The sequence below is a fragment of the Scleropages formosus genome, chromosome 10, assembly GCF_900964775.1.
Source record: "Scleropages formosus chromosome 10, fSclFor1.1, whole genome shotgun sequence".
NCBI classification, from domain to species: Eukaryota; Metazoa; Chordata; class Actinopteri; order Osteoglossiformes; family Osteoglossidae; genus Scleropages; species Scleropages formosus.
The window spans coordinates 30,552,415-30,579,465 of record NC_041815.1 but is presented as its reverse complement, the minus strand read 5'-3'; the positions used below and the strand labels follow the sequence as shown (position 1 = coordinate 30,579,465).

General features: G+C 43.0%; 3 protein-coding genes across 3 annotated transcripts; all 3 read right to left on the bottom strand.

The window, feature by feature from the left end:
* Positions 1 to 2,261: 2,261 nt before the first annotated feature.
* LOC108932256 (extracellular calcium-sensing receptor-like) lies at positions 2,262 to 5,767 on the bottom strand. Its single transcript, XM_029255727.1, has 6 exons — positions 5,619 to 5,767; positions 5,028 to 5,316; positions 4,061 to 4,876; positions 3,665 to 3,895; positions 3,337 to 3,460; positions 2,262 to 3,169 (listed from the first exon to the last, which is right to left on the bottom strand). The coding sequence occupies exons 1-6, from the start codon at positions 5,750 to 5,752 to the stop codon at positions 2,262 to 2,264; spliced, it is 2,502 nt and encodes an 833-aa protein (XP_029111560.1). The 5' UTR covers positions 5,753 to 5,767.
* Positions 5,768 to 10,198: 4,431 nt separating this feature from the next.
* LOC108932255 (extracellular calcium-sensing receptor-like) lies at positions 10,199 to 13,889 on the bottom strand. The gene is made up of 6 exons (XM_029255712.1): positions 13,687 to 13,889; positions 13,104 to 13,392; positions 12,017 to 12,832; positions 11,602 to 11,832; positions 11,274 to 11,397; positions 10,199 to 11,106 (listed from the first exon to the last, which is right to left on the bottom strand). The coding sequence occupies exons 1-6, from the start codon at positions 13,887 to 13,889 to the stop codon at positions 10,199 to 10,201; spliced, it is 2,571 nt and encodes an 856-aa protein (XP_029111545.1).
* Positions 13,890 to 21,485: 7,596 nt separating this feature from the next.
* Positions 21,486 to 24,215, bottom strand: LOC108932254 (extracellular calcium-sensing receptor-like). Its single transcript, XM_029255896.1, has 4 exons — positions 23,562 to 24,215; positions 23,166 to 23,396; positions 22,838 to 22,961; positions 21,486 to 22,393 (listed from the first exon to the last, which is right to left on the bottom strand). Exons 1-4 carry the CDS (start codon positions 24,213 to 24,215, stop codon positions 21,486 to 21,488), a joined length of 1,917 nt encoding a protein of 638 aa, XP_029111729.1.
* Between the last annotated feature and the right edge of the window lie 2,836 nt (positions 24,216 to 27,051).

The following is a 27,051-nucleotide window of genomic DNA, read 5'->3' as shown; positions in this document are numbered from 1 at the left end:
CAAATACCACTGCTACACTGATGATATCCAGCTCTTCCTCTCCTTTCCACCTGGAACATCAGACATTTCTGCATGCATCGCTGCCTGTCTGTCAGACATCTCTGCATGGATGTCTGATTACCACCTACAACTCAACCTCTCCAAAACAGAGATTGTTCATTTCCCAGCTGGCTTGTTTTCCTGTTGCGAGCTCTCTATCAAGCTGGACAACTCATTCATTTTGCCTACCTCCTTGGCTAAGAGTTTGGGAATGACGATTGACTCAAGTCTATTGTTCTCTCAGCATATTGAAGCCACAACCCGGACCTGCAAATGCATTCTGCACAACATCCGCAGGATCTGTTCCATTCAAAAACAGACTCTGTGCAATTACTTGTCCAGGCCATGGTGATATCCTGCCTGGACTACTGCAACTCTCTTCTGTCTGGCCTTCTAGCTACTGCTTTCAAAACTCCACAGCTGATACAGAACATTGTTGCACAAGTTGTGTTTGACTTACCAAACTGTTCCCATGTATTTCCCCTCCTGGTCTCGCTGCATTGGCTTCCTATAGCCGCCCGGATCAAATTCAAGACTCTGGTTACAGCCTACAAAAGCATAAATGGATCTGCTCCAAGATATCTAAAAGTCCTGATTATCTTCTACACCCAAACCAGGCTGCTAGTTTCCTCCACCTCTGCCTGCAGACTTTGTATTTTCTATGAGATGGTGTTTTGGGAGGGGTGCGGTGGCGCAGTGGGTTGAACTGGGTCCTACTCTCCGGTGGGTCTAGGGTTCAAGTCCTGCTTGGGGTGCCTTGCGGTGGACTGGCATCCTGTCCTGGGTGTATCCCTTCCCCTTACGCCCTGAGTTGCTGAGTTAGGCTCTGGCTCCTTGCGACCCCATCTGGGACAAGTGGTTCAGAAAGTGTGTGGGTGGAGTTTTGGGGGGGGTGTGGTGGTGCAGTGTGTTGAACTGGGTCCTGCTCTCTGGTGGGTCTGGGTTTTGAGTCCTGCTTGGGGTGCCTTGCGGCAGACTGGCGTCCTGTCCTGAGTGTGTCTCCTCCCCCTTCAGCCTTATGCTCTGTGTTGCCAGGTTAGGCTCTGGCTCCCCGCAGCCCTGTATTGGACAAGCAGTTTAGAAACTGTGTGTGTGTGTGTTTTGCTTTGGAGAAAAGGGTCTGCAAAATTAATAAATGTAAATACACACACACTTTCTGAACCACTTGTCCCATACAGGGTCGCAGGGAACCAGAGCCTACCCGGCAACACAGGGCATAAGGCTGGAGGGGACAGGACGCCAGTCCGCTGCAAGGCACCCCAAGCGGGGCTCAAACCCCAGACCCACGAGAGAAGAGGACCCAGTCCAACTCACTGCGCCACCGTGGCCCCTTAAATGTAAATAAACTTTGGTTATTTACTTAACTATGTTTATGTAAGGAGGGGCGAAGTGTTGCAGCGGGTTTGTCCAGGTCCTGCTCTCTGGGTGGTCTGGGGTTCGAGCTCTGGGTGGGTTGCCTTGTGACGGACCTGAGTCCCATCCTGGGTGTGTAACCTCCCCCTCAAGCCTTGCACCCTGTGTTGACAGGTTAGGCTCCGGTTGGCCGTGACCCCGCTTGGGTCATGCAGTTTAGGACAGTATGTGTGTTTATGTAATTAAAAATCTCACTGTCATTAACTGCTTGATGTAAATAAGAATATTTATCAAATACCACTAAATATTTCTCTCTAAACCTGTAGTTATATTATATATATTTGCGGACAACAGTGTAAATTACCGGAGGAATAGAACATAACGCATTTTTAAAATGCAATGTGAAAAAATCTGGAACAAAAGAGACTCCAAAGAGAAAAAAACATTCTTAATTTATTCCTCCTGATATGTATTGTACATCAGTTCATAGTATATATGTTCATAAAATAAATACATACTATATATATACTGTACAAAACAGGACAGTGTATTATAAAATGTTTTATTTGTCAGTAAATGTCACAGTGATTTGTGAATGTGAAATATTTACCATCTATCACATAGTAAATGTGTCTGAGATAGTAAAAGAACCAGAATAAATTATAAAACTGCCTTCAGATGTCAGGGATGTTAGAAGGATGATGGTGAATTCTATATAAAAAAAGAATTAATATCAAAATAGTGAATACACTTTGTCCAACATGACTATTTGTCATTTGTCATGAAAAGCATTTTCAATGAGAAAACTGAGGAATTTTTAAACAATTGATTGATTATGTATATTGTTTATATTTTACCTAAAATTAAAATCATTTTGAGATAGTTTTGCCAATTAGATGTTTCTTTGAATTTAAATTGGGCCTGAATATGATGATATAGCACTTTGGCAGGAAAATGCAAAAGAGCAAACCAGAACTTGAAGCTAAAATGGCAAAGATCTCAACAGCTACAGTGAACTTGCCCGGTGAGCTGACATAGGCCGGGATAAAGGTGATCCACACCGCACAGAATATGAGCATGCTGAATGTGATGAATTTGGCTTCGTTGAAGTTGTCGGGCAGCTTCCTGGCCAGGAAAGCCAGTACAAAGCACATGAGAGAGAGGAGACCAATGTAGCCCAACACAGCCCAGAAGCCCACGGCTGAGCCCACGTCACACTCGAGAATGATCTTGTCTTTGTAGTACTTCATGTTCTTGTTGGGGAAAGGAGGGGATAATGTTAACCAGAGCACACAAATGAGGACCTGAATGAGAGTGAATGCAAGAACACTGAGTCTCTGCTGTGGAGGTCCAAACCATTTCATGACATTGCTGCCTGGCAGTGTAGCCCTGAAGGCCATCAACACCACTATCGTTTTGCCCAGAACACAAGAGATGCAGAGGACAAAGGTGACCCCGAACGCTGTGTGACGCAGCATGCAGGACCACTGAGAGGGCCGGCCGATGAAAGTGAGAGAGCAAAGGAAACAGAGGGTGAGCGAGAAGAGCAGCAGGAAGCTCAGCTCTGAGTTGTTGGCCCTCACGATGGGAGTGTTTTTGGAAAGATAGAAAACAGCAAAAATGGCAAGTGCTAAAAGTGCACCAAGACAAGCAAACACAAGGAGAAGTAGTCCCATAATGTCCCCGTAAGACAGAAACTCAGTGGCTTTCAGAATACACTGGTCTCTTCTGTCATTGGACCAGTACTCCCCAGGGCACTTCATGCAGTTGACAGAGTCTGTTTAAAACAATAAAAAGTGCACAAGAATATATAAATCCTTAAGTTATTTGTTTGACAATTCCTAGATGTTGTATTGTCTATGTTATTAATCTGTAAATATATTTTTTATCTTCATATTAATTTCACTGGAGGAGAAAGGATAATTTTATGTCTGCATATAGTACCTGTCCCGTTACTTATTTCTCCATCAGCACACTGAATGCAGTCGAAGCAGCAGACAGGCCTTCTCTTGTTTAGTGCTTTCCGTGTTCCGGGAGGACAGCTTTCTGTGCAGACTGACTTCGGCACCTTTCAAACACATAACGTGCATGAATGCAGACTTTGGACTGATGATGGCTCCTTTGGGACATATTAACAAGACTTTAAAATTGCAATTTCATTAAAAAATGTATTGATTCATTTACTAATCTCTTTTATGTGTGGCAGTATATATCTACACATACAGTATAGCGTGTGTAGAGAGTGAATATTTATGTAAACAGTAGTAATCACCTTTTCCTGGTTTCCAGACCACATAATGCTAACATTCTGCTTTATTATAAACCTTTTTCCACTTGGCAGGGACCCGTCGTATCGGCCAATGTTCACAATTTTGACAGAACCCTTTGAGTCAATTTGCCAGTTCACTAAATCATATTCGGGCACCGAATTTCCATTCTTATCAAAATAGACCTTGTCCCCAGAAAACGTGGTAAAATTTACTGTCTTCAGATGTTGCAAAACCTGCAGACAGAGAATTTAACTGCAGTTATTTCACAGATTCTAAAACTCTTAAAATCTGCACTTTACTGAACTTTTCTTTCTATTTAAATTCAGTATTCAAGCAAAATATGTAATATTCAGACTTAAGCATCTGTGATTTTGTTAAATATTACCACTGTGTCTCACCTGCCATGGCTGGATGTCACTCTTATTGTAACAGCGCTCTCCAGTGGTGGGATTTTTCCCATTGTGACACTGCAGGAGACTGTGGATAGCATGTGCTACAGCATACACTGCTTTATAGATACTGTAAACAGGTCTTGAATCTGACATGTCTGTGTAGTCATTAGTGACAGTCCTTAAATCTTCTGATCCACTGCACAGTTTAAGGTTGACCGAGCTGCTGGAGGAAGAAAGACTGCAGCCAAACACTGTCTCCCAGAAGGCCCTAGTGAAGATGCTCTCAGGCGCGTCTGATGGCTGCAAACTCAGTAAAAAATCTGCCAGACCTGGTATGTAACTCTCGGTAATGGCAAACCCCATTGCACCTTGCAGAATATTCGCAGTTCCTGAGTTTGCTAATTGTCTTGCTGAAACCCAGGCCTCACTTCCAATCCACTGGATTCCTGTAACATTCATCTCCTTTGTCATCTCTAAAAAATTATTAAAATAGGTGAGAGACATGAAAGCTAAAACAACTTTTGAGGTGGAGCTTTTTATTTTCTGAACAACTGAAAGTAATGCATTTTCTGATGCAGTTCCAAAGAACTGTAGCATGTATTCAGTGCAGATTCCTTCTTCCTTTGCAGTTTTGATGAATTCTGCTGTTCCTTCCTCAGCATATGTCTCTGCACTATATATGTAACCCACCCATGTCCAGCCAAAGTGTTTCAGGAGCTCCACAAGAGCTTTTACCTGAAACTGGTCACTGGGTACAGTTCTAAAAAATGTTGGATATAAATTTCTATTGCTCAGACATTCACAGGTTGAAAGGTGGCTGATCTGTGAAGGAAAAATTGAAGCATGACATTTAAATTATGTTTAATTCTTGATGATGAACGTGACGTTATAAGTATCAAGTCTATGCTGTTATTCCGAGTGTTGTAACTACTTAATATAACTGCTTAAAGTGGTAGTGTTGTGCATCTCTCACCAGTGGAATGTGAAATGGAGCGATTGTCTTGCTCACTATGCCGCTGGTTCCAGATGTTGAGTGTCCGATGAGTGCCTGTACTCTGGTCGCGATGCAGTCTTCTCCCGACTTGTACTGCTCTTCTGGCCCAACCACAGCAGCCATTGCTGCACTGAGCAAGTTCTGGTTTCCACAGGCATTGAAGATCCTGTATCCTAGTGTGACACCTGGGAGAAGCTTCTTGTTTCTGTTGATCTCCTCAAGAGTGAAGATCATTGTACGGGCAGACTTAAACTCTCTGAAATGTTTTCTCAGAGACAAAAAGAACAGAAGAAATATGGCTCGTTATGCATTTTTAATGTTTACCAAAGTTTATAAAAATACATGCTGTCAAAGTGTGCACATTATTTTACATTGCAGTATGAAGCCTTTTTTTAGGACACCGAACGTTTTCAAGTTCCTTGAGCATTAACTTAAGTATTGTAAGCTTTCTGAGAATTTCTTGAAATTTTGTAAAATTTTTTAAACTGTCAGCTATCTATTTTTAAATATATATATTTCAATACATGATTTTGTTTTCAAAATATCCACCACAAAAATAAATAATCTTACCTTGTACATTTTGATTTCACTGGACTACTTTTGAAGGCGTAAATATCTTCCGTATTGATAACGTCAAATGAGAAAAGTCCTCCTATTACAATGTCTCCGTCCTTTGATAGATCCGACCATTCATTGCTTGCCATCAGTCTGCAAGAGGGATTCTGTGCCCTTGTTAACAGAGCAAACAAGACAATGCAGTCAAACCTCATGTTTGAGTCTCTCCCTGGGTCTTAAACAAATTAATTTTATCCAGGTATTTATAATGATGTCAGCATTCAGTTGTGCATAGTTGAGTGCCAGCAATTCTCAGAGGTTCACTAATTTTTTTTGTGCTCAAATCAAGTCAACAACATTTGCCAGACAGTTACACTTGCGCAGTTAAGTTTTTATTATTGTTTGGGGAAAGATAATTGGTAAGAAGTAGTGACTCAAATTACTGAAGAGAGGACAATTTGAGACATCTATTCACCACGATCAAAGAACATAGCTTGAAAATGGACTTGTATCTCGACATGAAGAAGATGAAGTTGTTCACAACTAGAATATTGGAAAACTTCAGACTTGATGGAGAAGAAATAGAGATAGTACATAACTTCAGTCTTCCCGAATCAATAATGAATAAAGTAATAACAAGCAGCCAGGAAATTCGACGGCGAATCGCTGTGGACAAAACCGCCTCAAAGAGGTTGGACAAAATTTTCAAGTGCAGAGATGTGACACTACACAAAAGTTTGACTATTTCAAGCCGTGGTCCTCTCAGTCACATCATACAGATGTGAAAGCTGGACTGTGAAGAAAATGGACAGAAAGAAAATTGATACCTTTGAACTATGGTGCTGGCGAAGAATCCTGCGTTTACTGTGGACAGCAAGGAAAACAAATTCGTATTGAAATAATGGGTGCTGGAATAAATCGATATTGCAGCAGATCAAACCAAATACATCACTGGAAGCTCACATGATATGGTTTCGACTTTCTTACTTCGGACAGATCATGGGGCGAGAACAGTCAACAGTTAATAGAAAAGGACATGCTGGGCTGCATACTGGGCAAAGTGGAAGGCCAGCATAGTATAGGAAAGCCTGCTACAAGGTGGATCAACATAATCACCACAGCCATGGATGCCCCACTTTCCAATGTTAGCCGGTTGGCAGAAGACTGGACAACTATTCACAGAGCTGCCATGAGTTGACACTGACTCGACAACACCTAACAACAACAGCAACAGTGACCCAAATGAACATATTTTGAAATGTATAGTTATACAAATTTTCATGTCATATAAAACACACACACACACACACACACACACACACACACACACACACACACTTTCAGAACCGCTCGTCCCTTACGGGGTCACAGGGAACCAGAGCCTACCCGGCAACACAGGGCGTAAGGCCAGAGGGGGAGGAGACACACCCAGGACGGGACGCCAGTCCGCCGCAAGACACCCCAAGCGGGACTTGAACCCCAGACCCATCGGAGAGCAGGACTGCGGTCCAACCCACTGCGCCACCACACCCCCCTGTCATATAAAACCAGAGAAAAAAAGAAAAAATATATAAAACCACATTTTGCTACACAATTGCAACTGTCCAAGGTAACTTATAGGATACCTAACACATTTGTGTGCTCCCTTTTTTACTATTCCCTTTACTCATACCCTCTTAGGATTTATCCTATTGCTATTTTCTCTTTATGTTTGAACCCAGCCAATTGATCCTGGTTCCTAGTGCAGTAGCTATGGAGGAAGCAGCCGAGGCCTTGGTTTAGCCATTCAACTTGTCCGTTGGCCTGGGGTGTGGCAACTGGAGGTGAGGGAGACTGTCACATCTAATTTCTGCCAGAAGGCCATCCAGACCTTGGACACAAACTGCGGCCATCTGTCGAAAATGATATCCTCTGGTATCCGAGAGATGAGGAACATGTGCTGGAATAATTGTTCAGCAGTGACCAGTGTGGTTGGGAGTCGGGCAACAGGAGTAGGCAGCAGGCTTTGGAAAGCCGCTCTATGATCACCAGAATTACAGTGTTACCAGCTGAGGCAACCAAGTCCATCAGGAAAGCCATTGTTATGTGGGAACAGGGCTGGGAAGGAACAGGGAGTGGCTAGAGCAAACTTGCAGCATAGTTTGCTGTTATTTTTTCTTATTTTATTGTGATTGTGCTTAAATGTTAACTGATTTGTTATTCCTGTGCAAGACTAAATTGCTGCTGTTTGAAACTCTGTGTCTTCCCTAAACTGTCAGCTGATTACATCCTTATAACCGGTAAGCACTCCTTTGTCTTGTACAAAACTCTCCCTTTAATTGGTCAAAGGCATAACGTCTCAGCTATACAGTATTAACAATATTTTTGTTGTTTCAGTTCTTTTGTTGTAATTTTTAAATGCTAACATTTATTATATATTATCACGACCCCTGTTACTGCGAGTTTGAACGGGAAATCCGTTTAATGTAAATAGTTGCATTTTGGGAAAATGGGAATTAAAGTGTGCAACCACTGGTGGGACTTATGGGCAAAATAAATGGGTGACCCTGTTTATGAGCAGGACAGAAAGTCTTGAGAGTACTAAAGAAGCTGAGAAAGCTGTTTTGAAATGCAGGTCCTTGACAGACCAGCTCTTCAGACCAAAAGCAATCTTTGTGCGTGTACTGGTGGTCAAATAAACGTCTATAATAACGTTTTCTCTGTGTCTTTCTTCGCCCCATCCAAATCTGCAGGCTCTGAAATATTTTTGTCTTAATTACAAAGCTGAATATCTTGTAATTTTGCCTTATACTTCTCATGATATAGATCTTCTGTATATTCTATATTTACCTCCATTCTCACCGCAATAGCATCAGTGTCTGCAGGATGAGATTTTACATCTCTGTTTGTCTTTAAGGGGGGCGCGGTGGTGCGGTGGGTTGGACCAGGTCCTGCTCTCCAGTGGGTCTGGGGTTTGAGTCCCGCTTGGGGTGCCTTGCGACGGACTGGCGTCCCGTCCTGGGTGTGTTCCCTCCCTCTCCGACCTTACACCCTGTGTTGCCAGGTAGGCTCCGGTTCCCCGCGACCCCGTATGGGACGAGCGGTTCCGAAAATGTCTGTTTGTCTTTAACTTATTTTTCTATTTATATAGAGCAGTATTGTAACTATTACTTGCTTTACCCACGTGTATCACAGAACGATAAACAAAACAAGCTGAAATGCGCGCAGCTGGCCGGCCAGGTGCGAAAGTCGCAAGGCTGAGTCGCATGCAACTCGAGAGACAGGCGGGAACGCCACAAGATGGCGTCGTGTGTCGGTTTTCAGACTGAGGCAAAAAAAAAATGCCGCTCAGTTGGGCCCTCAGGTAGGTGTTTTTTTATTTAAATTTAGTTTCGACCTTTCTTAACTCATCACAGAGCAATACTTATTATTTCTTGAAGAATAATATTGGTGGCTAACTCTGTATTTATTACTTACATTTACATTTATTCATTTAGCAGACGCTTTGACGTACATCTGAAAGAAAATACAATCGTGCATTACTTACATTTTATACATGGCCAGGAGGTTGAGGAGGTTGAACCTGGATGGTTTTGTTACTGAGTTGGATAGCTGCAGGAAAGAAACTGTGGAGAGGGCATGTGGTCTGATCGGTGATGGGCTTGTACCACCTCTGAGGTGGTACTTCATTGATGAGATCACTGCTAGGATAGGTGGAATCTGCAGGAATTTTCCCAGCTCTCTTCTTCACCATGGCAGTGAACAGAAAGCTGACAGCTCACGAAAGCTGTCAGCTACCAACGATAAAAGCCTAAGCTTCATGAGAGTCAATGAACTCCTTGCTAATGGAAATAATTCTTGCATTTGATGAAGAACATATTTAATGGCATAATATTCGTGCTAATGATTCAGGCTCTTTTGGACTGATAAGTTTCTTGCTTTTGGAAACCAGATATGTGGTGATTATCAGACATCCTTTGTAGCTGACACATATTTGATGTTGGTAATCAATTGATGACAACTCACTACAGTTGCTGCCTTTTTAAGTGTAACTTGGGCACTTTGACTTTTTGTTTTCATTTTAATCTGGAGTCCCCAAATTTCTTAGTAAATTTGACCTTGGGCTTAAATATATTACTGTAAATAATTTACATTTATTTAGCAGATGCTTTTCTCTAAAGCAACTTCCAGTGGATACTATGTAGTGTTATCAGCCTACACACCTTATGCACCAATGTGATCTACAATGGTAGATACACTACTTACATTTACATTTATTCACTTAACATACGCTTTTCTCCAAAGCGACTTACAATGAACTCTATGTAGCGTTACTAGGCCACTTACAATGGGTCACTCATCCATACATCAGCGGAACACACTCTGTCACTCACACACTCTAGGTAAACATGAACAGCATGTCTTTGGAGTGGGAGAGAAAACATAATAACTCCACGCAGAAGGAATAGAACCCACATCCTCTTAACCTCCCACACACAATAAGACAACAGCTCTATTTACTGTGCTATCATGCTATCTCTAGACTATACTGCTCCAATTTATGTTTATTTAAATGTATTGACAAACATTTTCAGAGGCACAGAACACTGTAAAATTTATTTTGATTCCATTTTACCCATCAAATGTTTCTTTGAATTCAACTCAGGCTTAAATATGATGATGTAACATTTAGGAAAAAAAATGCAAAAGAGCAAACCAAAACTTGAAGCTAAAATGGCAAAGATCTCAACAGCTACAGTGAACTTGCCCGGTGAGCTGACATAGGCCGGGATAAAGGTGATCCACACCGCACAGAATATGAGCATGCTGAATGTGATGAATTTGGCTTCGTTGAAGTTGTCGGGCAGCTTCCTGGCCAGGAAAGCCAGTACAAAGCACATGAGAGAGAGGAGACCAATGTAGCCCAACACAGCCCAGAAGCCCACGGCTGAGCCCACGTCACACTCGAGAATGACCTTGTCTTTGTAGTACTTCATATTCTTGTTGGGGAAAGGAGGGGATAATGTTAACCAGAGCACACAAATGAGGACCTGAATGAGAGTGAATGCAAGAACACTGAGTCTCTGCTGTGGAGGTCCAAACCATTTCATGACATTGCTGCCTGGCAGTGTAGCCCTGAAGGCCATCAACACCACTATCGTTTTGCCCAGAACACAAGAGATGCAGAGGACAAAGGTGACCCCGAACGCTGTGTGACGCAGCATGCAGGACCACTGAGAGGGCCGGCCGATGAAAGTGAGAGAGCAAAGGAAACAGAGGGTGAGCGAGAAGAGCAGCAGGAAGCTCAGCTCTGAGTTGTTGGCCCTCACGATGGGAGTGTTTTTGGAAAGATAGAATACAGCAAAAATGGCAAGTGCTAAAAGTGCACCAAGACAAGCAAACACAAGGAGAAGTAGTCCCATAATGTCCCCGTAAGACAGAAACTCAGTGGCTTTCAGAATACACTGGTCTCTTCTGTCATTGGACCAGTACTCCCCAGGGCACTTCATGCAGTTGACAGAGTCTGTTTAAAACAATAAAAAGTGCACAAGAATATATAAATCCTTAAGTTATTTGTTTGACAATTCCTAGATGTTGTATTGTCTATGTTATTAATCTGTAAATATATTTTTTATCTTCATATTAATTTCACTGGAGGAGAAAGGATAATTTTATGTCTGCATATAGTACCTGTCCCGTTACTTATTTCTCCATCAGCACACTGAATGCAGTCGAAGCAGCAGACAGGCCTTCTCTTGTTTAGTGCTTTCCGTGTTCCGGGAGGACAGCTTTCTGTGCAGACTGACTTCGGCACCTTTCAAACACATAACGTGCATGAATGCAGACTTTGGACTGATGATGGCTCCTTTGGGACATATTAACAAGACTTTAAAATTGCAATTTCATTAAAAAATGTATTGATTCATTTACTAATCTCTTTTATGTGTGGCAGTATATATCTACACATACAGTATAGCGTGTGTAGAGAGTGAATATTTATGTAAACAGTAGTAATCACCTTTTCCTGGTTTCCAGACCACATAATGCTAACATTCTGCTTTATTATAAACCTTTTTCCACTTGGCAGGGACCCGTCGTATCGGCCAATGTTCACAATTTTGACAGAACCCTTTGAGTCAATTTGCCAGTTCACTAAATCATATTCGGGCACCGAATTTCCATTCTTATCAAAATAGACCTTGTCCCCAGAAAACGTGGTAAAATTTACTGTCTTCAAATGTTGTAGTACCTGTGAACAGAGTGTTTTATTATAGTTATTTCGTTTTTTTTTTTTTTTTAGCATTTTATTAAAATTCAGAAAATCTGTTCCATTTTCATTATTTTTTATTATTGTGCTGTTTGATGTGCTCTCTCTAATCATTCTATTTAAACATTTCTGTTTTTAATTTGGTTAAACTACGATTGTGACTCACCTGCCACGGCTGGATGTCACTCTCACTGTAACAGCGCTCTCCAGTGGTGGGATTTTTCCCATTGTGACACTGCAGGAGACTGTGGATAGCATGTGCTACAGCATACACTGCTTTATAGATACTGTAAACAGGTCTTGAATCTGACATGTCTGTGTAGTCATTAGTGACAGTCCTTAAATCTTCTGATCCATTGCACAGTTTAAGGTTGACCGAGCTGCTGGAGGAAGAAAGACTGCAGCCAAACACTGTTTCCCAGAAGGTTCTAGTGAAGATGCTCTCAGGCGCATCTGATGGCTGCAAACTCAGTAAAAAATCTGCCAGACCTGGTATGTAACTCTCGGTAATGGCAAACCCCATTGCACCTTGCAGAATATTCGCAGTTCCTGAGTTTGCTAATTGTCTTGTTGAAATCCAGGCCTCACTCCCAATCCATTGGATTCCTGTAATATTCATCTCTTTTGTCATCTCTAAGAAAGTCTGAAAATAGGAGAAAGACATGAAAGCTATAACAGCTTTTGAAGTAGAGCTTTTTATTTTCTGAACAATTGAAAGTACTGTTTTTTCAGAGGCAATGCCAAAGAACTGTAGCATGTATTCAGTGCAGATTCCTTCTTCCTTTGCAGTTTTGATGAATTCTGCTGTTCCTTCCTCAGCATATGTCTCTGCACTATATATGTAACCCACCCATGTCCAGCCAAAGTGTCTCAGGAGCTCCACAAGAGCTTTTATCTGAAATCGGTCACTGGGTACAGTTCTGAAAAATGTAGGAAATAACTTTCTGTTGCTCAGACATTCACAGGTTGAAAGGTGACTGATCTGTGAAGGAATACATTGGAAAATGATGTTTATATTATTTTTGCATCATCTTTGAAGAGTATCCTTCTCTGAGATTGATAACATTCTGTGTTTCTTACATGCAGCATTTTTAAAATCTTATTAAAATTTATAGAAATGTATAAAACCTTGATATAATTTATCTTATATAAAATCTTTTAATAATATAATGAAAGTGATGGAATACTGTGGTTTCTTGTTTACAGAGAATTTTAACCGTTTCATTTCAATGGTATTGTAGTGCATCCCTCACCAGTGGAATGTGTAAGGGAGCGATTGTCTTGCTTGCTGTGCTGGTGGGTCCCGATGAAGATATTCCAATGAGTGCCTGCACTCTGGCCGTGGTGCAGGCATCCCCTGTCATGTATTGCTTTTCAGGCCCAACCACAGCAGCCATTGCTGCACCAAGCACATTCTGGTCTCCACAGGCATTGTAAATCCTGTAGCCCAGTGTGACACCTGGCAGAAGCTTCTTGTTTCTATTGATCTCCTCAAGAGTGAAGATCATTGTACGGGCAAATTTCAACTCCCTGTAATTTTTTCTTTTAGAGAACAGTGGCAGTTTGACACATTATATAGTTGGAGAGTTTATACACAATGTAAAAAATATGCATCCTGTTTACAAATAAATATTATGGTTTTATAACATATTGCTGCTTGGCTGAACAAAAAACTGACGAAACGATTTTTTCTGGAACTCTTGAAAGGGAACAATAACTTTACTACTGAAGTTTTGAAACATTTAGAAGTATATGTGTATTTCCCATATTTGTTCATAAGATAAATATCTCGTAAAAAAGAAAAGATTAACTAGAGAAATGCATGGCTAATCTTACCTTAAACATTTTGAATTTCTTGGCATATTTTTGAAGTCGTTCTTGTCTTCTGAATTCTGAATAATGTTAAATGAGAAAATACCTCCAATTATGATGTCTCCATCTTTCGAAAGATCTGGAATTTCACTGTTTACCATCAGTCTGCAAGATGGATTTTGTGCCGCTGTTAATAGAGCAAGCAAAATCACTCCAAGAAGTTTCATGTTGGAATCCTTCTTCTTCTAAACAAATTCACATTCTTCAGGTATTTATAATGATGTCCGCATCTAGTTGTGTACAGTTCAGTGTCATCAAATTCTCAGAGGTTCATTTATTTCTTTGTTTACGGCTCTGATGCAATTAACAAGGTACCAGATACTTTCACCTGCTCAGTTAAGTTATTGTTCAGGGAAAGATAATTGTAAATAAACAGTGACCCAAGTGATCATGTAGTTTTGAATTGTGCAGATGCACTTTGTACTCATCTGTGCCTCAGGCCTTTCATTTGTTGAAAATTATGTAGTTCTGCATACAATTATTCAGAAATTTTTTTTAAAAACTGTGACAGTAAAAAAAAAAAAAAAAAATGTCTGGACATGTCCAAATAGGTCCCCTGATACAATATTACATGCCAAGGAGTGAGGTAAAATTACTGATACTTGGCATTTTTCTCCTCTTTGCGTGCCTGTTTATTTCTAGTTGATTTCCAATGGATTTTTCTGCTTCTTTGTAATAAAATTATTGCTTATTGAAATAGCTGTGAACACCAAGATAAACAAGCAAGCACTGTAAGACCATGTCCTGTTCAAGACTGATTTTCAGACAAGCAAAAATAACTGTTGCTTATTTTTGATTGTATTAATGATTCATAGATACAAATGTAGCGCCACCCTCCATTTCGCCTAATTATGAGGGTGGTGCCCTGGGTTCTATTCCAATATATAACCCAAACTCAGGTATTTCAACAACAACAAATTTAATAAATTCTCCAAACCCCCATAAAACCTAAAGAAATATTCAGAGTTATTAACCCCAAAATTGAAAATCCCATCAAAAACAAATGCAAACATGAAACAACCAAACACAGGAAAACACAAACTTCACACGTAGTACATACACTCATATCTTACAAGCAACGAATAACTTCGGTGCTACACACTTCTTTGACACACCCACAGACTAGAAGTTTCTTACAGAACCTTCTTTTCTTGCATGCACACCATGAATATCAATAATAATGCCTCGAATACTCCGGAGTATTTAACACACGTAAAAACCCCCTCGTTGCAGGCCTGGACGCAGCTCGTGTGCGTTGAGACCCAAAATTATGGGTCGCTTCACTCTTGCGAGCAAAGGGGAAAAAAAAAACTGCAGTTTACCTTATCCCCCGTCCACTTGCGTTCGGGGTGGATGAAAACTCCAGCGATGCCAGAGGAACGTCGCGCATTACCAGTAGTACGAAGCGCTATCGGGTTCTCCTCAGTCCTCCTCCGTCACACCAGCGTAGCAGTTCGTCGAGACGGGCTGAAAACTTGTCGTTTTAACTGGACGTCTTGTCGGACAACGAGGACACCACATAAACTAAAACTCGCCAACACAATCCAAATGCAGAGAAATGATATTTTCTCTCTGGTTACTCGTCCAGCAACCAAAAAAATATCACCTCCTCACACTTTGGAGCGCTCTTTTGAACACTTCCGTCTCACACTCTCCTCCGCACCCTCTCTCTCTCTTGACCCTTCTAGAAAAGTCTCGAAACTTTTCCCATTCGTTTCATCCCCCTGTTCTCTCATTGGTTCAGCACCAAACTGAACCCCCCAATCAACTCACAGTGCGTGCAGAACTGGCACAACGTGTAGGTTGCACCTGTTCCAAAAATGTGATATGGCTTCAACCAAACTAGGACTCCAATTGATGAAGATTTATTTAAACCTTCAAAATTAAACATGCAACCTAGTAGCACTACAGGGCTACACAAATGTGGAAAACGTGTGGAAAAATGGTAAAGATAGCTTTTTAGTTTTTTGGCAACATTTCTTTTTCAAAATGGTGGGAATTTGAAATATTTAGTATAAACAAGTTACTTTATGCTTTTGAGTATTCTGCAGTTTTTCTGCATCAAAGTAGCATTACTTTTATTCCAAATTATTTACATTTACATTTATTCATTTAGCAGACGCTTTTGTCCAAAGTGACGTACATCTCAGCAAAAGAACAATTTATGAATTACATTAAGAGAAGGAGACATAGCTGCAGACATTAAAGTCTCAAGCAAACCTAGTTTGTTACCTACCACTTGCTGCACTGACGATCATCGTTCGAGTGCGTGTATCAGACACAGGATGGACAAATCCCGATACCCTCCCACCAATTTTTAAATTTTTTTTTTTTTTAAACATTATGAGATACACAAATGAGCAAGTACAATGCCAGAGTAATGGCTGAATAAAGGTTGTATCTGGGGATGCTTATAGAGTTACGATGCATGAACAGTTACACCGTACATGAGCTGGAGAGATCTTAGGCAAAGTGGATCTGGAAAAGGTGGGTTTTCAGACCCCTCTTGAAAATAGGCAGAATTTCCGCAGTTCTGAGTGACAGGGGAAGGTCATTCCACCACAATAGACCCAGAACCGAGAGTCTCCGAGCTTTGCTTTTCGTGCACGGGACCACCAAGCGAGCAGAAGTAGATGAGCTAAGGGACCTCCACAAAACGGATTGGACTGTAAGTGGCTGAAACTGAAAAGAGATTGAGCACTTTGCGGATACAGTACAGGTCAGTGCATACACACAACAGGTTAAACTGATGGTAGCAAAGTGTATACAGGAAAGCTGTCAAGCTATGGGTATGAAAAATAAATCGCTTTACAATGCTAGTGGGCTACAGCAAGATGAAAGGTAATACATTTAAGCTTTTTTACTTGATGTGGTTGAGAAAAAGTAGTGTCACTACCATGTGATGGCAACATCAGGTCACACAGAGGTGTTTTAGGGCTGGGAGAGGCAGAGAGAATCACAATATAGGCAAAGTGTAAGTAAAATAAATAAATAATAATTAGTAATAGCGTTCCTCGACCAGTGTTCAGTAATTCAAAGCAATCATTCCTGTCAGTGACACCAAGAAAATGGGTCTCCATAGCATACAGATCCACTATCATTTTTAACATTTAGCAAAAAAGTCTTTTGAGGACTTTCTCTAAACAAAAATGCCCCTGGTTACAGGAAAAAGTATGAAAGTGTCACGCCCCCCGGAAACAAGCAAACTGGCAACACCTGCAACCAATTAGGAAGACCCAGGATAAAAGGAGCTCAGTGTTCACACATCAAATGCGGATTCTTGCAAGTTGCCTTGTGCCCTTGTTGTCTTAGTGGCTTTGCTCAGTTTGTGTCTTGCCTGTTCTTGTGTTTCGACCCTTGCCTGCTCTACATTTGACCACCAAGTTTTGGATTGCCTGCATAGCAACGTTAATGCCCACCCTCACCTGTTCCTGACCTTGATCTTGTCTTGTCCCTTGAACCTGGTTGCAAAGAACAAAACCTACCCGCGATTGGGTCCACCACTCACCTGTCTCTGGACCTCATGCCTGACAGAAGAATCCACCGATCGACATGGACCCAGCGAATGTCGAACACCTACAAAAGGCGATGTCTGTGTAGGGAGTGCTGCTCGAGTAGCACGAACAGACTCTGCGGCAGATTCTAGAAATGCTTCAGAACCTGAGGCCAGCGACTCTAGAGCCCGAAGCCCCCCACACCACTGCCCCGTCAGCCATCGAGCAAACACCCACGGCTGCCGTCGCAGCCGTCCCTGCGTCATCAGCAAGTGCCCTGGCTCCACTATCAACGGACCCCCATCTGGCCAGGCCTGAAAGATGTTGGGGTTTTATTCTTCAATGCGAGCTAGTGTTCCCGAGCCAGCCACAGATTTATCAGTTAGACATAAGCCGCATTATGCACATGATTTCACTACTGACGGGACCCTCATTAGACTGGGCCACGGCGGTATGGTATAAGAAGGAAGCCTTAGCTTCTGGTTTCCTTTGGCCATCCACCTCTCCTGCATACGCCGAGTTCTTTTTCGTGGTGAAGAAGGATGGTGGACCACGGCCTTGCATTGATTATCAGGGACTCAATGCGGTTACGGTGAAATACCCACACCCCTTGCCACTTATCACTGCTTCGCTGGAGCAGGTCCACGGGGCCCGAGTGTTCACCAAATTAGACCTGTGCAGCACGTATAATCTGATCAGTATCTGGGAGGGTGATGAGTGGAAGATCGCGTTCAGCACTTCACTGGGCCATTATGAATATTTAGTCATGCCATTCGGGCTGGCAAATGCACCGTCCATATTCCAGGCCTATGTGAACCATGTACTGGGGGACCTCGTGAACCAGGGGGTCATCGAGTACCTGAATGATGTACTGATCTATTCTCACACCATGGAACAACATATCCATCTGATCAGACAGGTATTAGAAGTGTTTGTTTCACCAGATGGCGCAGTGGGTTGGACTGCAGTCCTGCTTTCCGATGGGTCTGGGGTTCGAGTCCCGCTTGGGGCGCCTTGCGGCAGACTGGCGTCCCGTCCTGGGTGTGTCCCCTCCCCCTCCGGCCTTACGCCCTGTGTTGCCGGGTTAGGCTCCAGTTCCCCGTGACCCCGTATGGGACAAGCGGTTCTGAAAATGTGTGTGTGTGTGTGTTTCACCAGAAATAGGTTGCCTTCCTTGGCTTTATATTGAGCTCACAGGAGATGGCAATGGAACCAAGGAAGGTGCAGGCTGTTCTCGACTGGCCTCAGCCCGCATCTGTGAAGTCCCTGCAGCGGTTCCTGGGGTTTTGTTAATTTCTATGGATGGTTCATTAGGGGGTTCAGCTCAGTGGCCACCCCATTCTCAGCCCTCTTACAGGGTAAGAGAAAAAGGCTGGAGTGTACCACGGAGGCGCAGAAAGCCTTCCAAACCCTGAAAGAGAGGTTCAGCACAGCCCCGATTTTAAGACACCCCAACCCTTCATTCCTATTTTTAGTGGATGTGGATGCCTCGGAGATCGGGGTGGTTCTATCCCAGAGGCAGGGCAACCCCCCAAGCTTCACCCCTGTGCTTACTTTTCAAGAAAGCTGACACCAGCTGAACAGAATTATGACATAGGTAACAGAGAGCTCCTGGCAATTAAGCTAGCCTTGGAGGAATGGTGACACTGGCTTGAGGGGGTGGCACACCCATTCCTCGTGCTGACCGATCATAGAAACCTAGAGTATTTGCAGAAAGTGCGGCGCTTGAACCCCCAGCAAGCCCGCTGGGCCTTGTTTTTCACCTGCTTCCGATTCACAGCGACCTATAGGCGAAGATCGAAGAATAGTAAGGCTGACGCTCTGTCGAGGATGCATGGAAAAAATCCAGACCTGGCAGAACCCACCACAATCTTACCGGCGCAATGGGTGGTGGCTTCAGTTAAATGACATCTCCACCAGGAGCTTCAGGCAGCCTGTGAGGAGGATCCCGGACCAACAGATCAACCGGAGGGTAAGGAATATGTCCCCGTCAGGCTCCAATCTTTCCTCCTACAGTGGGCTTACAACTCCCAGCAGCAGGACATCCAAGTGCATGGAGGAGGATGTACAGGAGTAAGTCGACGCCTGTGAAACGCGTACCCAAGCCAGGACCCCCAGTCAGAAGCCCGCCAGTCTGTTGGAGCCTCTACTGATCCCTGCTCAGCCCTGGTTGCATGTGTCAATTGATTTCCTGGTAGATCTACCCTCGTCACAAAGTGACACCATCATACTCAATGTCCTCGACAGATTTTCCAAGGCCTGTCACCTGATACCCTTGCCGCAACTCCCATTCACATTGGAGACCGCGGAGGCCCTGTTCCAGAACGCATTTCGCCTGTATGGTCTTCCGGAGGACATTGTCTCCGATCAAGGCCCACAGTTCACCTTACAGCTCTGGAAGGCCTTCTGGCGGAAACTGGGGTTGCGGTGAGCCTTACATCGGGGTATCATCCACAGGCAAACGGCCAGGTCGAGAGGCTGCACCAAGACCTAGGACAGTACCTCCGGTCATACTGCAGCTAAAAAAACCACCAGTGGGCCCGATATCTGCCCTGGGAGGAGTACACGCATAACTCCTTGCAGCATTCCTCTACTGCACTCACCCCTTTTCAATGTTTCCTATGATATCAGCCTCCCTTTTTTCCCTGGCATCCAGAGCGTACCGAGATCCCGGCCGTCGATGAATTGTACCGGAACAGCGAAGAGACCTGGAGGACAGTCACAGCTCGGCTATGCCGTAGCTCATGCAAGTACAAACATCAGGCAGACCGTTACCGGGGTCCAGTCTCCTTTCGTCCTGGCCAGTCGGTCTGGCTATCCACCCGGAATCTGAAAGTACATCTCCCGTCCCGTAAGCTCAGCCCCCGCTTCAGAGGCCCTTATCGGATTGTCCGCCAAGTAACTCCCGTCACGTACCACTTGCGTCTGCCCCCATCCCTTCGGGTCCATCCGTCATTTCATGTGTCCCTACTCAAACCATATAAAGAATCACACCTTCAGGCCCCTAGGACGTCAGAGCCACCCGCACCAGTGCAGGTGGAGGGGACCCTGGCATATCAAGTAACGCCGCCTAAAGTATGTGGTTGATTGGGAGGGGTATAGCCCGAAGGAGGGCAGTTGGGTACCGGCAAAGGATATCCTGGATCCGGACCTGATTGCCTCTTTTCACCGAGAATATCCGGATTGCCCAGCACCTCAGCTTCAGAGACGTCTGCCTCGGCCTCAGCGGACGTAGATGGGGGGGGTACTGTCATGCCCCCAGAAACAAGCAAACCGGCAACACCTGCGACCAATTAGGAAGACCCAGGATAAAAGCAGCTCCGTGTTCACACATAAAACATGGATTCTTGCAATTGTCTTGTGCCCTTGGAGTCTCAACGTCTTTGCTCAGTTTGTGTCTTGCCTGTTCTTGTGTTTTGACCCTCGCCTGTTCCTGACCTTGACCATGTCTTGTCCCACGATCCTGGTTGCAAAGAATAAAACCTACCCACGACTGGGTCCACCACTCACCTGTCTCCGGACCTCGTGCCTGACAGAAAGATTGCTCAACAAATATCAATTAATTAAATTTTATTTATTTTTACTTTCTATAAAGTTTAAACCCTTTTGATGTTGACCTTGCATGCACTTTACAAAGTAACATTACCATAAAAATATACATTATTTTCCCTAGAGAGTGAGTCACAAAATTGTCAATTTAATTCCATTACAGGGTTTAAAGGCGATTCTTTGCATTTTCCTTTTGGTTAGTCCAACCTTGTGTGAGTTTTCAAATCTAGCTCCCTGCTGTTGTTTATTCATTGTTTCATACATATCATTATGACTTTTGACACCCTTTCTCTTGCCTTAAATTATTAAATAGCTTTACCCATAGTAGCACTTACTGATTGACCTGCAGTTTGTTTTCTAACTGTTCTATTCTACCACTCTTACTGATTTCATTTAATTTTCCTTTATATAGATGATATAATATAGAAGGTATCCAGAAATTATCAGATGTGTTTTATTGCTGATGTGTTTGATATTGGCTTTGCAATTTATAATGAGTCTCTTTATGTACATCTTTATGTTTTGTAGCTGTACAAACTGTGATTTGGGTAATTAAAAGTTTGACTCCTTTTTTTTTCCTTTTATTCTCCAGCCCCCGAGTTCCAAAATAATTTTGACCATGGATTAAATACATTTAGAGTAACAGTTTGATGTGTACTTAAATGTATTTCACTTGCTTAATTTTAAAGATGAAGAATGTTTTAAAACGGAATTTTAGTGTTATTTTGATACCATTTTACCCATCACATGTTTCTTTGAATTCAACTCAGGCTTAAATATAATTATATAACACTTAGGTAAGAAAATGCAAAAAAGCAAACCAAAACTTGAAGCTAAAATAGCAAAGATCTCAACAGCTACAGTGAACTTGCCCGGTGAGCTGACATAGGCCGGGATAAAGGTGATCCACACTGCACAGAATATGAGCATGCTGAATGTGATGAATTTGGCTTCGTTGAAGTTGTCAGGCAGCTTCCTGGCCAGGAAAGCCAGTACAAAGCACATGAGAGAGAGGAGACCAATGTAGCCCAACACAGCCCAGAAGCCCACGGCTGAGCCCACGTCACACTCGAGAATGACCTTGTCTTTGTAGTACTTCATATTCTTGTTGGGGAAAGGAGGGGATAGTGTTAACCAGAGCACACAAATGAGGACCTGAATGAGAGTGAATGCAAGAACACTGAGTCTCTGCTGTGGAGGTCCAAACCATTTCATGACATTGCTGCCTGGCAGTGTAGCCCTGAAGGCCATCAACACCACTATCGTTTTGCCCAGAACACAAGAGATGCAGAGGACAAAGGTGACCCCGAACGCTGTGTGACGCAGCATGCAGGACCACTGAGAGGGCCGGCCGATGAAAGTGAGAGAGCAAAGGAAACAGAGGGTGAGCGAGAAGAGCAGCAGGAAGCTCAGCTCTGAGTTGTTGGCCCTCACGATGGGAGTGTTTTTGGAAAGATAGAATACAGCAAAAATGACAAGTGCTAAAAGTGCACCAAGACAAGCAAACACAAGGAGAAGTAGTCCCATAATGTCCCCGTAAGACAGAAACTCAGTGGCTTTCAGAATACACTGGTCTCTTCTGTCATTGGACCAGTACTCCTCAGGGCACTTCATGCAGTTGACAGAGTCTGTTCAAAACAAAATAATGCACAAGAATATATGATTCTGTAATTTATTTGTTTGGTAATTCTAAGATGTAGCAGAGTCTATAATAATAATTTTTTAACAATGTAATATGATAGAGGGGGGGCAGCGTGTTTGGCTGGGGCTTGCTCTCTGGTGGGTCTGGGATTCGAGTCCCACTTGGGGTGGCCTGCGATGGGCTGGCATCCAGTCTTGGGTGTGTCCCCTCCCGCCCTGCAGGCTTGTGCCCTGCGTCCTAAGCGGGGTTGCAGTGAACTGGAGCCTAACCCAGCAACGCTCGGACCCCAGACCCCCAGAGAGGAGGACCCCACCAAACCCACTGCATCACCGCACCCTCCATTATAATATGTTTATCTGTCAATATCTATTTTGTCTTCGTATTAATTTCACTGGATGACAAAGGATAATTTTATGTCTGCATATAGTACCTGTCCCGTTACTTATTTCTCCATCAGCACACTGAATGCAGTCGAAGCAGCAGACAGGCCTTCTCTTGTTTAGTGCTTTCCGTGTTCCGGGAGGACAGCTTTCTGTGCAGACTGACTTCGGCACCTTTCAAACACATAACGTGCATGAATGCAGACTTTGGACTGATAATGGCTCCTTTGGGACATATTAACAAGACTTTAAAATTGCAATTTCATTAAAAAATGTATTGATTCATTTACTAATCTCTTTTATGTGTGGCAGTATATATCTACACATACAGTATAGCGTGTGTAGAGAGTGAATATTTATGTAAACAGTAGTAATCACCTTTTCCTGGTTTCCAGACCACATAATGCTAACATTCTGCTTTATTATAAACCTTTTTCCACTTGGCAGGGACCCGTCGTATCGGCCAATGTTCACAATTTTGACAGAACCCTTTGAGTCAATTTGCCAGTTCACTAAATCATATTCGGGCACCGAATTTCCATTCTTATCAAAATAGACCTTGTCCCCAGAAAACGTGGTAAAATTTACTGTCTTCAGATGTTGCAAAACCTGCAGACAGAGAATTTAACTGCAGTTATTTCACAGATTCTAAAACTCTTAAAATCTGCACTTTACTGAACTTTTCTTTCTATTTAAATTCAGTATTCAAGCAAAATATGTAATATTCAGACTTAAGCATCTGTGATTTTGTTAAACATTACCACTGTGTCTCACCTGCCATGGCTGGATGTCACTCTTATTGTAACAGTGCTCTCCAGTGGTGGGATTTTTCCCATTGTGACACTGCAGGAGATTGCGGATAGCATGTGCTACGGCATACACTGCCTTGTAGACACTGTAAACAGTTCTTGAATCTGACATGTCTGTGTAGTCGTTAGTGACAGTCCTTAAATCCTCTGATCCGTTGCACAGTTTAAGGTTGATCGAGCTGCTGGAGGAAGAAAGACTGCAGCCAAACACTGTTTCCCAGAAGGTTCTAGTGAAGATGCTCTCAGGCACGTCTGATGGCTGCAAACTCAGTAAAAAATCTGCCAGACCTGGTATGTAACTCTCGGTAATGGCAAACCCCATTGCACCTTGCAGAATATTAACTCTTCCAGCATTTGCTAATTGTCTTGTTGAAATCCAAGACTCACTTCCAATCCACTGGATTCCTGTAATATTCATCTCTTTTGTCATCTCTAAGAAAGTTCGAAAGTATGACATTGACATGAAAGCTAAAATGACTTTGGAAGTGGATCTTTTTATGGTTTTTACTATTGAAAGTACCGTTTTTTCTGGTGCAGTATCAAAGAACTGTAGCATGTATTCAGTGCAGATTCCTTCCTTCTTTGTAATTTTGATGAATTCTGCTGTTCCTACACCCATTCAGACCCTCTCTCCACCAATCACTTAACAACTCAAGTAACCCCCACCTCCCCCCCTCCTGTACCTTTGATCTGCGAAGAGGAGGTGCGTCGGGTCTTCATCAAACAGAAGACAAGGAAAGCACCAGGCCCAGACGGTGTCTCACCGGCCTGCCTAAAAACCTGTGCTGACCAGCTGGCCCCTATCTTCACAAAGATCTTCAACAGATCACTGGAGATGTGCGAAGTTCCTTCCTGCTTCAAACGCTCCACCATCATCCCCATCCCAAAGAAACCCAAAATCACAGGACTTAATGACTACAGACCTGTCGCCTTAACATCTGTGGTCATGAAGTCACTTGAAAAACTGGTGTTGGACTACCTGAAAGACATCACTGGACCCTTGCTGGACCCCCTGCAGTTTGCTTATCGAGCAAACAGGTCTGTGGATGATGCAGTCAACATGGGACTGCACTACATCCTGCAACATCTGGACAAACCAGGGACTTATGTGAGAATCCTGTTCGTGGACTTCAGCTCAGCCTTCAACACCATCATCCCACACCTCCTCCTGTCCAAATTAACCCAACTCTCTGTGCCTACCTCCATCTGTCGGTGGATCATCAACTTTCTGACATACAGGCAGCAGATAGTGAGGCTGGGAAAATTTTCATCCAATACTCGCACAATCAGTACTGGCGCCCCCCAGGGATGTGGCTCTCCCCACTGCTCTTCTCCCTGTACACCTACGACTGCACCGCTAAAGACCCCTCTGTCAAACTCCTGAAGTTTGCAGACAACACCACACTCATTGGCCTCATCCGGAATGGCGACGAGTCTGCCTATAGACAGGAGGTCCAAGAGCTGGCTGTCTGGTGCAGTCATAACAACCTGGAGCTGAACACGCTCAAAACGGTGGAGATGATCGTAGACTTCAGGAGAAACACCTCAGCATTACCCCCACTCACCATCATGAACAGCACTGTGGCAACAGTGGAGTCATTCAGGTTCCTGGGCACCACCATCTCACAGGACCTGAAGTGGGAGTTCCACATAGACTCCATTGTGAAGAAGGCCCAGCAGAGGTTGTACTTCCTTCGCCAGCTGAGGAAGTTCAACCTGCCACAGGAGCTACTGATGCAATTCTACTCTGCAGTCATCGAGTCTGTCCTCTGCACTTCTATAACTGTCTGGTTCGGCTCAGCTACGAAATCAGACATCAGAAGGTTACAGCGGATAGTTCGGACTGCTGGAGGAATCATCGGCACATCCCCCCCAGCTCTCCAAAAGCTGTACTCGTCCAGAGTCAGTAAAAGGGCTAGCAAAATCATTGTAGACCCCTCGCATCCAGGCCACTTCCTCTTCGAACCTTGCCATCTGGCCGGCGCTACAGAGCACCGAGCACCAGGACAGCCAGGCATAAGAAAAGTTTCTTTCCTTAGGCCATCTACCTCATGAACACCTAAATCTCTCCCCTAGAGAGTAAACCAGTGCAATACATAATGCTATTTATATTTATATTTATATTTATAACTTTTTATCACATCATATCTCTTCTCACACTCCCTTGCATTTAAAACTAGTGACTGTTTTTGTATATAATATTGGGTATTGTATATTTTTATATATTTTTCATCCCTTATTCACATACTCTATCTTCTCACCTGTCTTGTCACTGTCATTCTGTCTGTGCTGTGGAAGTTCCTGTCACCAAGACAAATTCCTTGTATGTGTGAACATACTTGGCAATAAAGCTCGTTCTGATTCTGATTCTGATTTATGATCATCCCCAGATTACACAGCTGCTACTCTGGCATTGTTTGTGAATGTTTGTGTTCCTTATTAAATGAATGAATAAATAAATAAATAAATAAAATTGTCGGTAGGTTATCCATCCTGCGTTTTATGCACCTACTCAAGCAATGAACATTGGTGCATCAAATGGAAAGTAACAAATTAGGTTTACTTAATCACATGTCTGCAGCTATGTCTCTTTCTTTTAATGTAATGCACCAATTGTATTTTCGCTGAGATGTATGTTGCTTTGGAGAAAACATCTGCTAAATGAATAAATGTAAATATAAATATTAAATCCATAATCCAGTCTTGCAGATATATCATGCATAAGACCCACAGAATCTGGCCTTATCTCACAAAATTTACATGAACATTTTTTCATTTAGCAGGTGGTTTTCTCCAAATCAGCATACATCTCCAAGAACAATACAAAAAGTGCATTATACCAATCTCAACAACAAACTGCGCAACTTTTGCTCCAGGCTATGGTGATACACTACTTGGACTATTGCTACTGTCTTATCTCTGGACTTTCAGCCGCTACCATCAAAACCTCTCTAGTTGATAATGCATGCTTCAACACAGTTTTTATTTTACCTACCGAAGCATTCCCATGGATCCTTCTCCTCATTGCTTGCCAGTGGCTTCCTGTACCTCTCTGCATCAAATTGAAGACTTTAGTTACAACCATCAGTGGATCTGCACTGTAAAATTTACAAGACCTGATCACTCACTATGCTCCAGCCAGACTGTTATGCTCCTCTGCCCACTTGATTGTCTCACACACAAGATCAAAATCAAAAGCACAGATGTTTTCGGTTCTGGCTCCAATATCATGGAATGACTTCCCTCTCTCACTCAGAACTGCTGAATCCCTCCCAGCATTCAAGAAGCATCTTGAAGCACATATCTTTCGGACTCACTGCTCCCCGATCTCCTGTATCCTCAGTAAACATGTATTAAGTTTGTTTCTGTTTAATAATGAAAAAAAAAAAACATTTTAAATACAGCTACCAGTGAATCACATGCTGCTTTATATGATGGTATGAGACAAATGATCA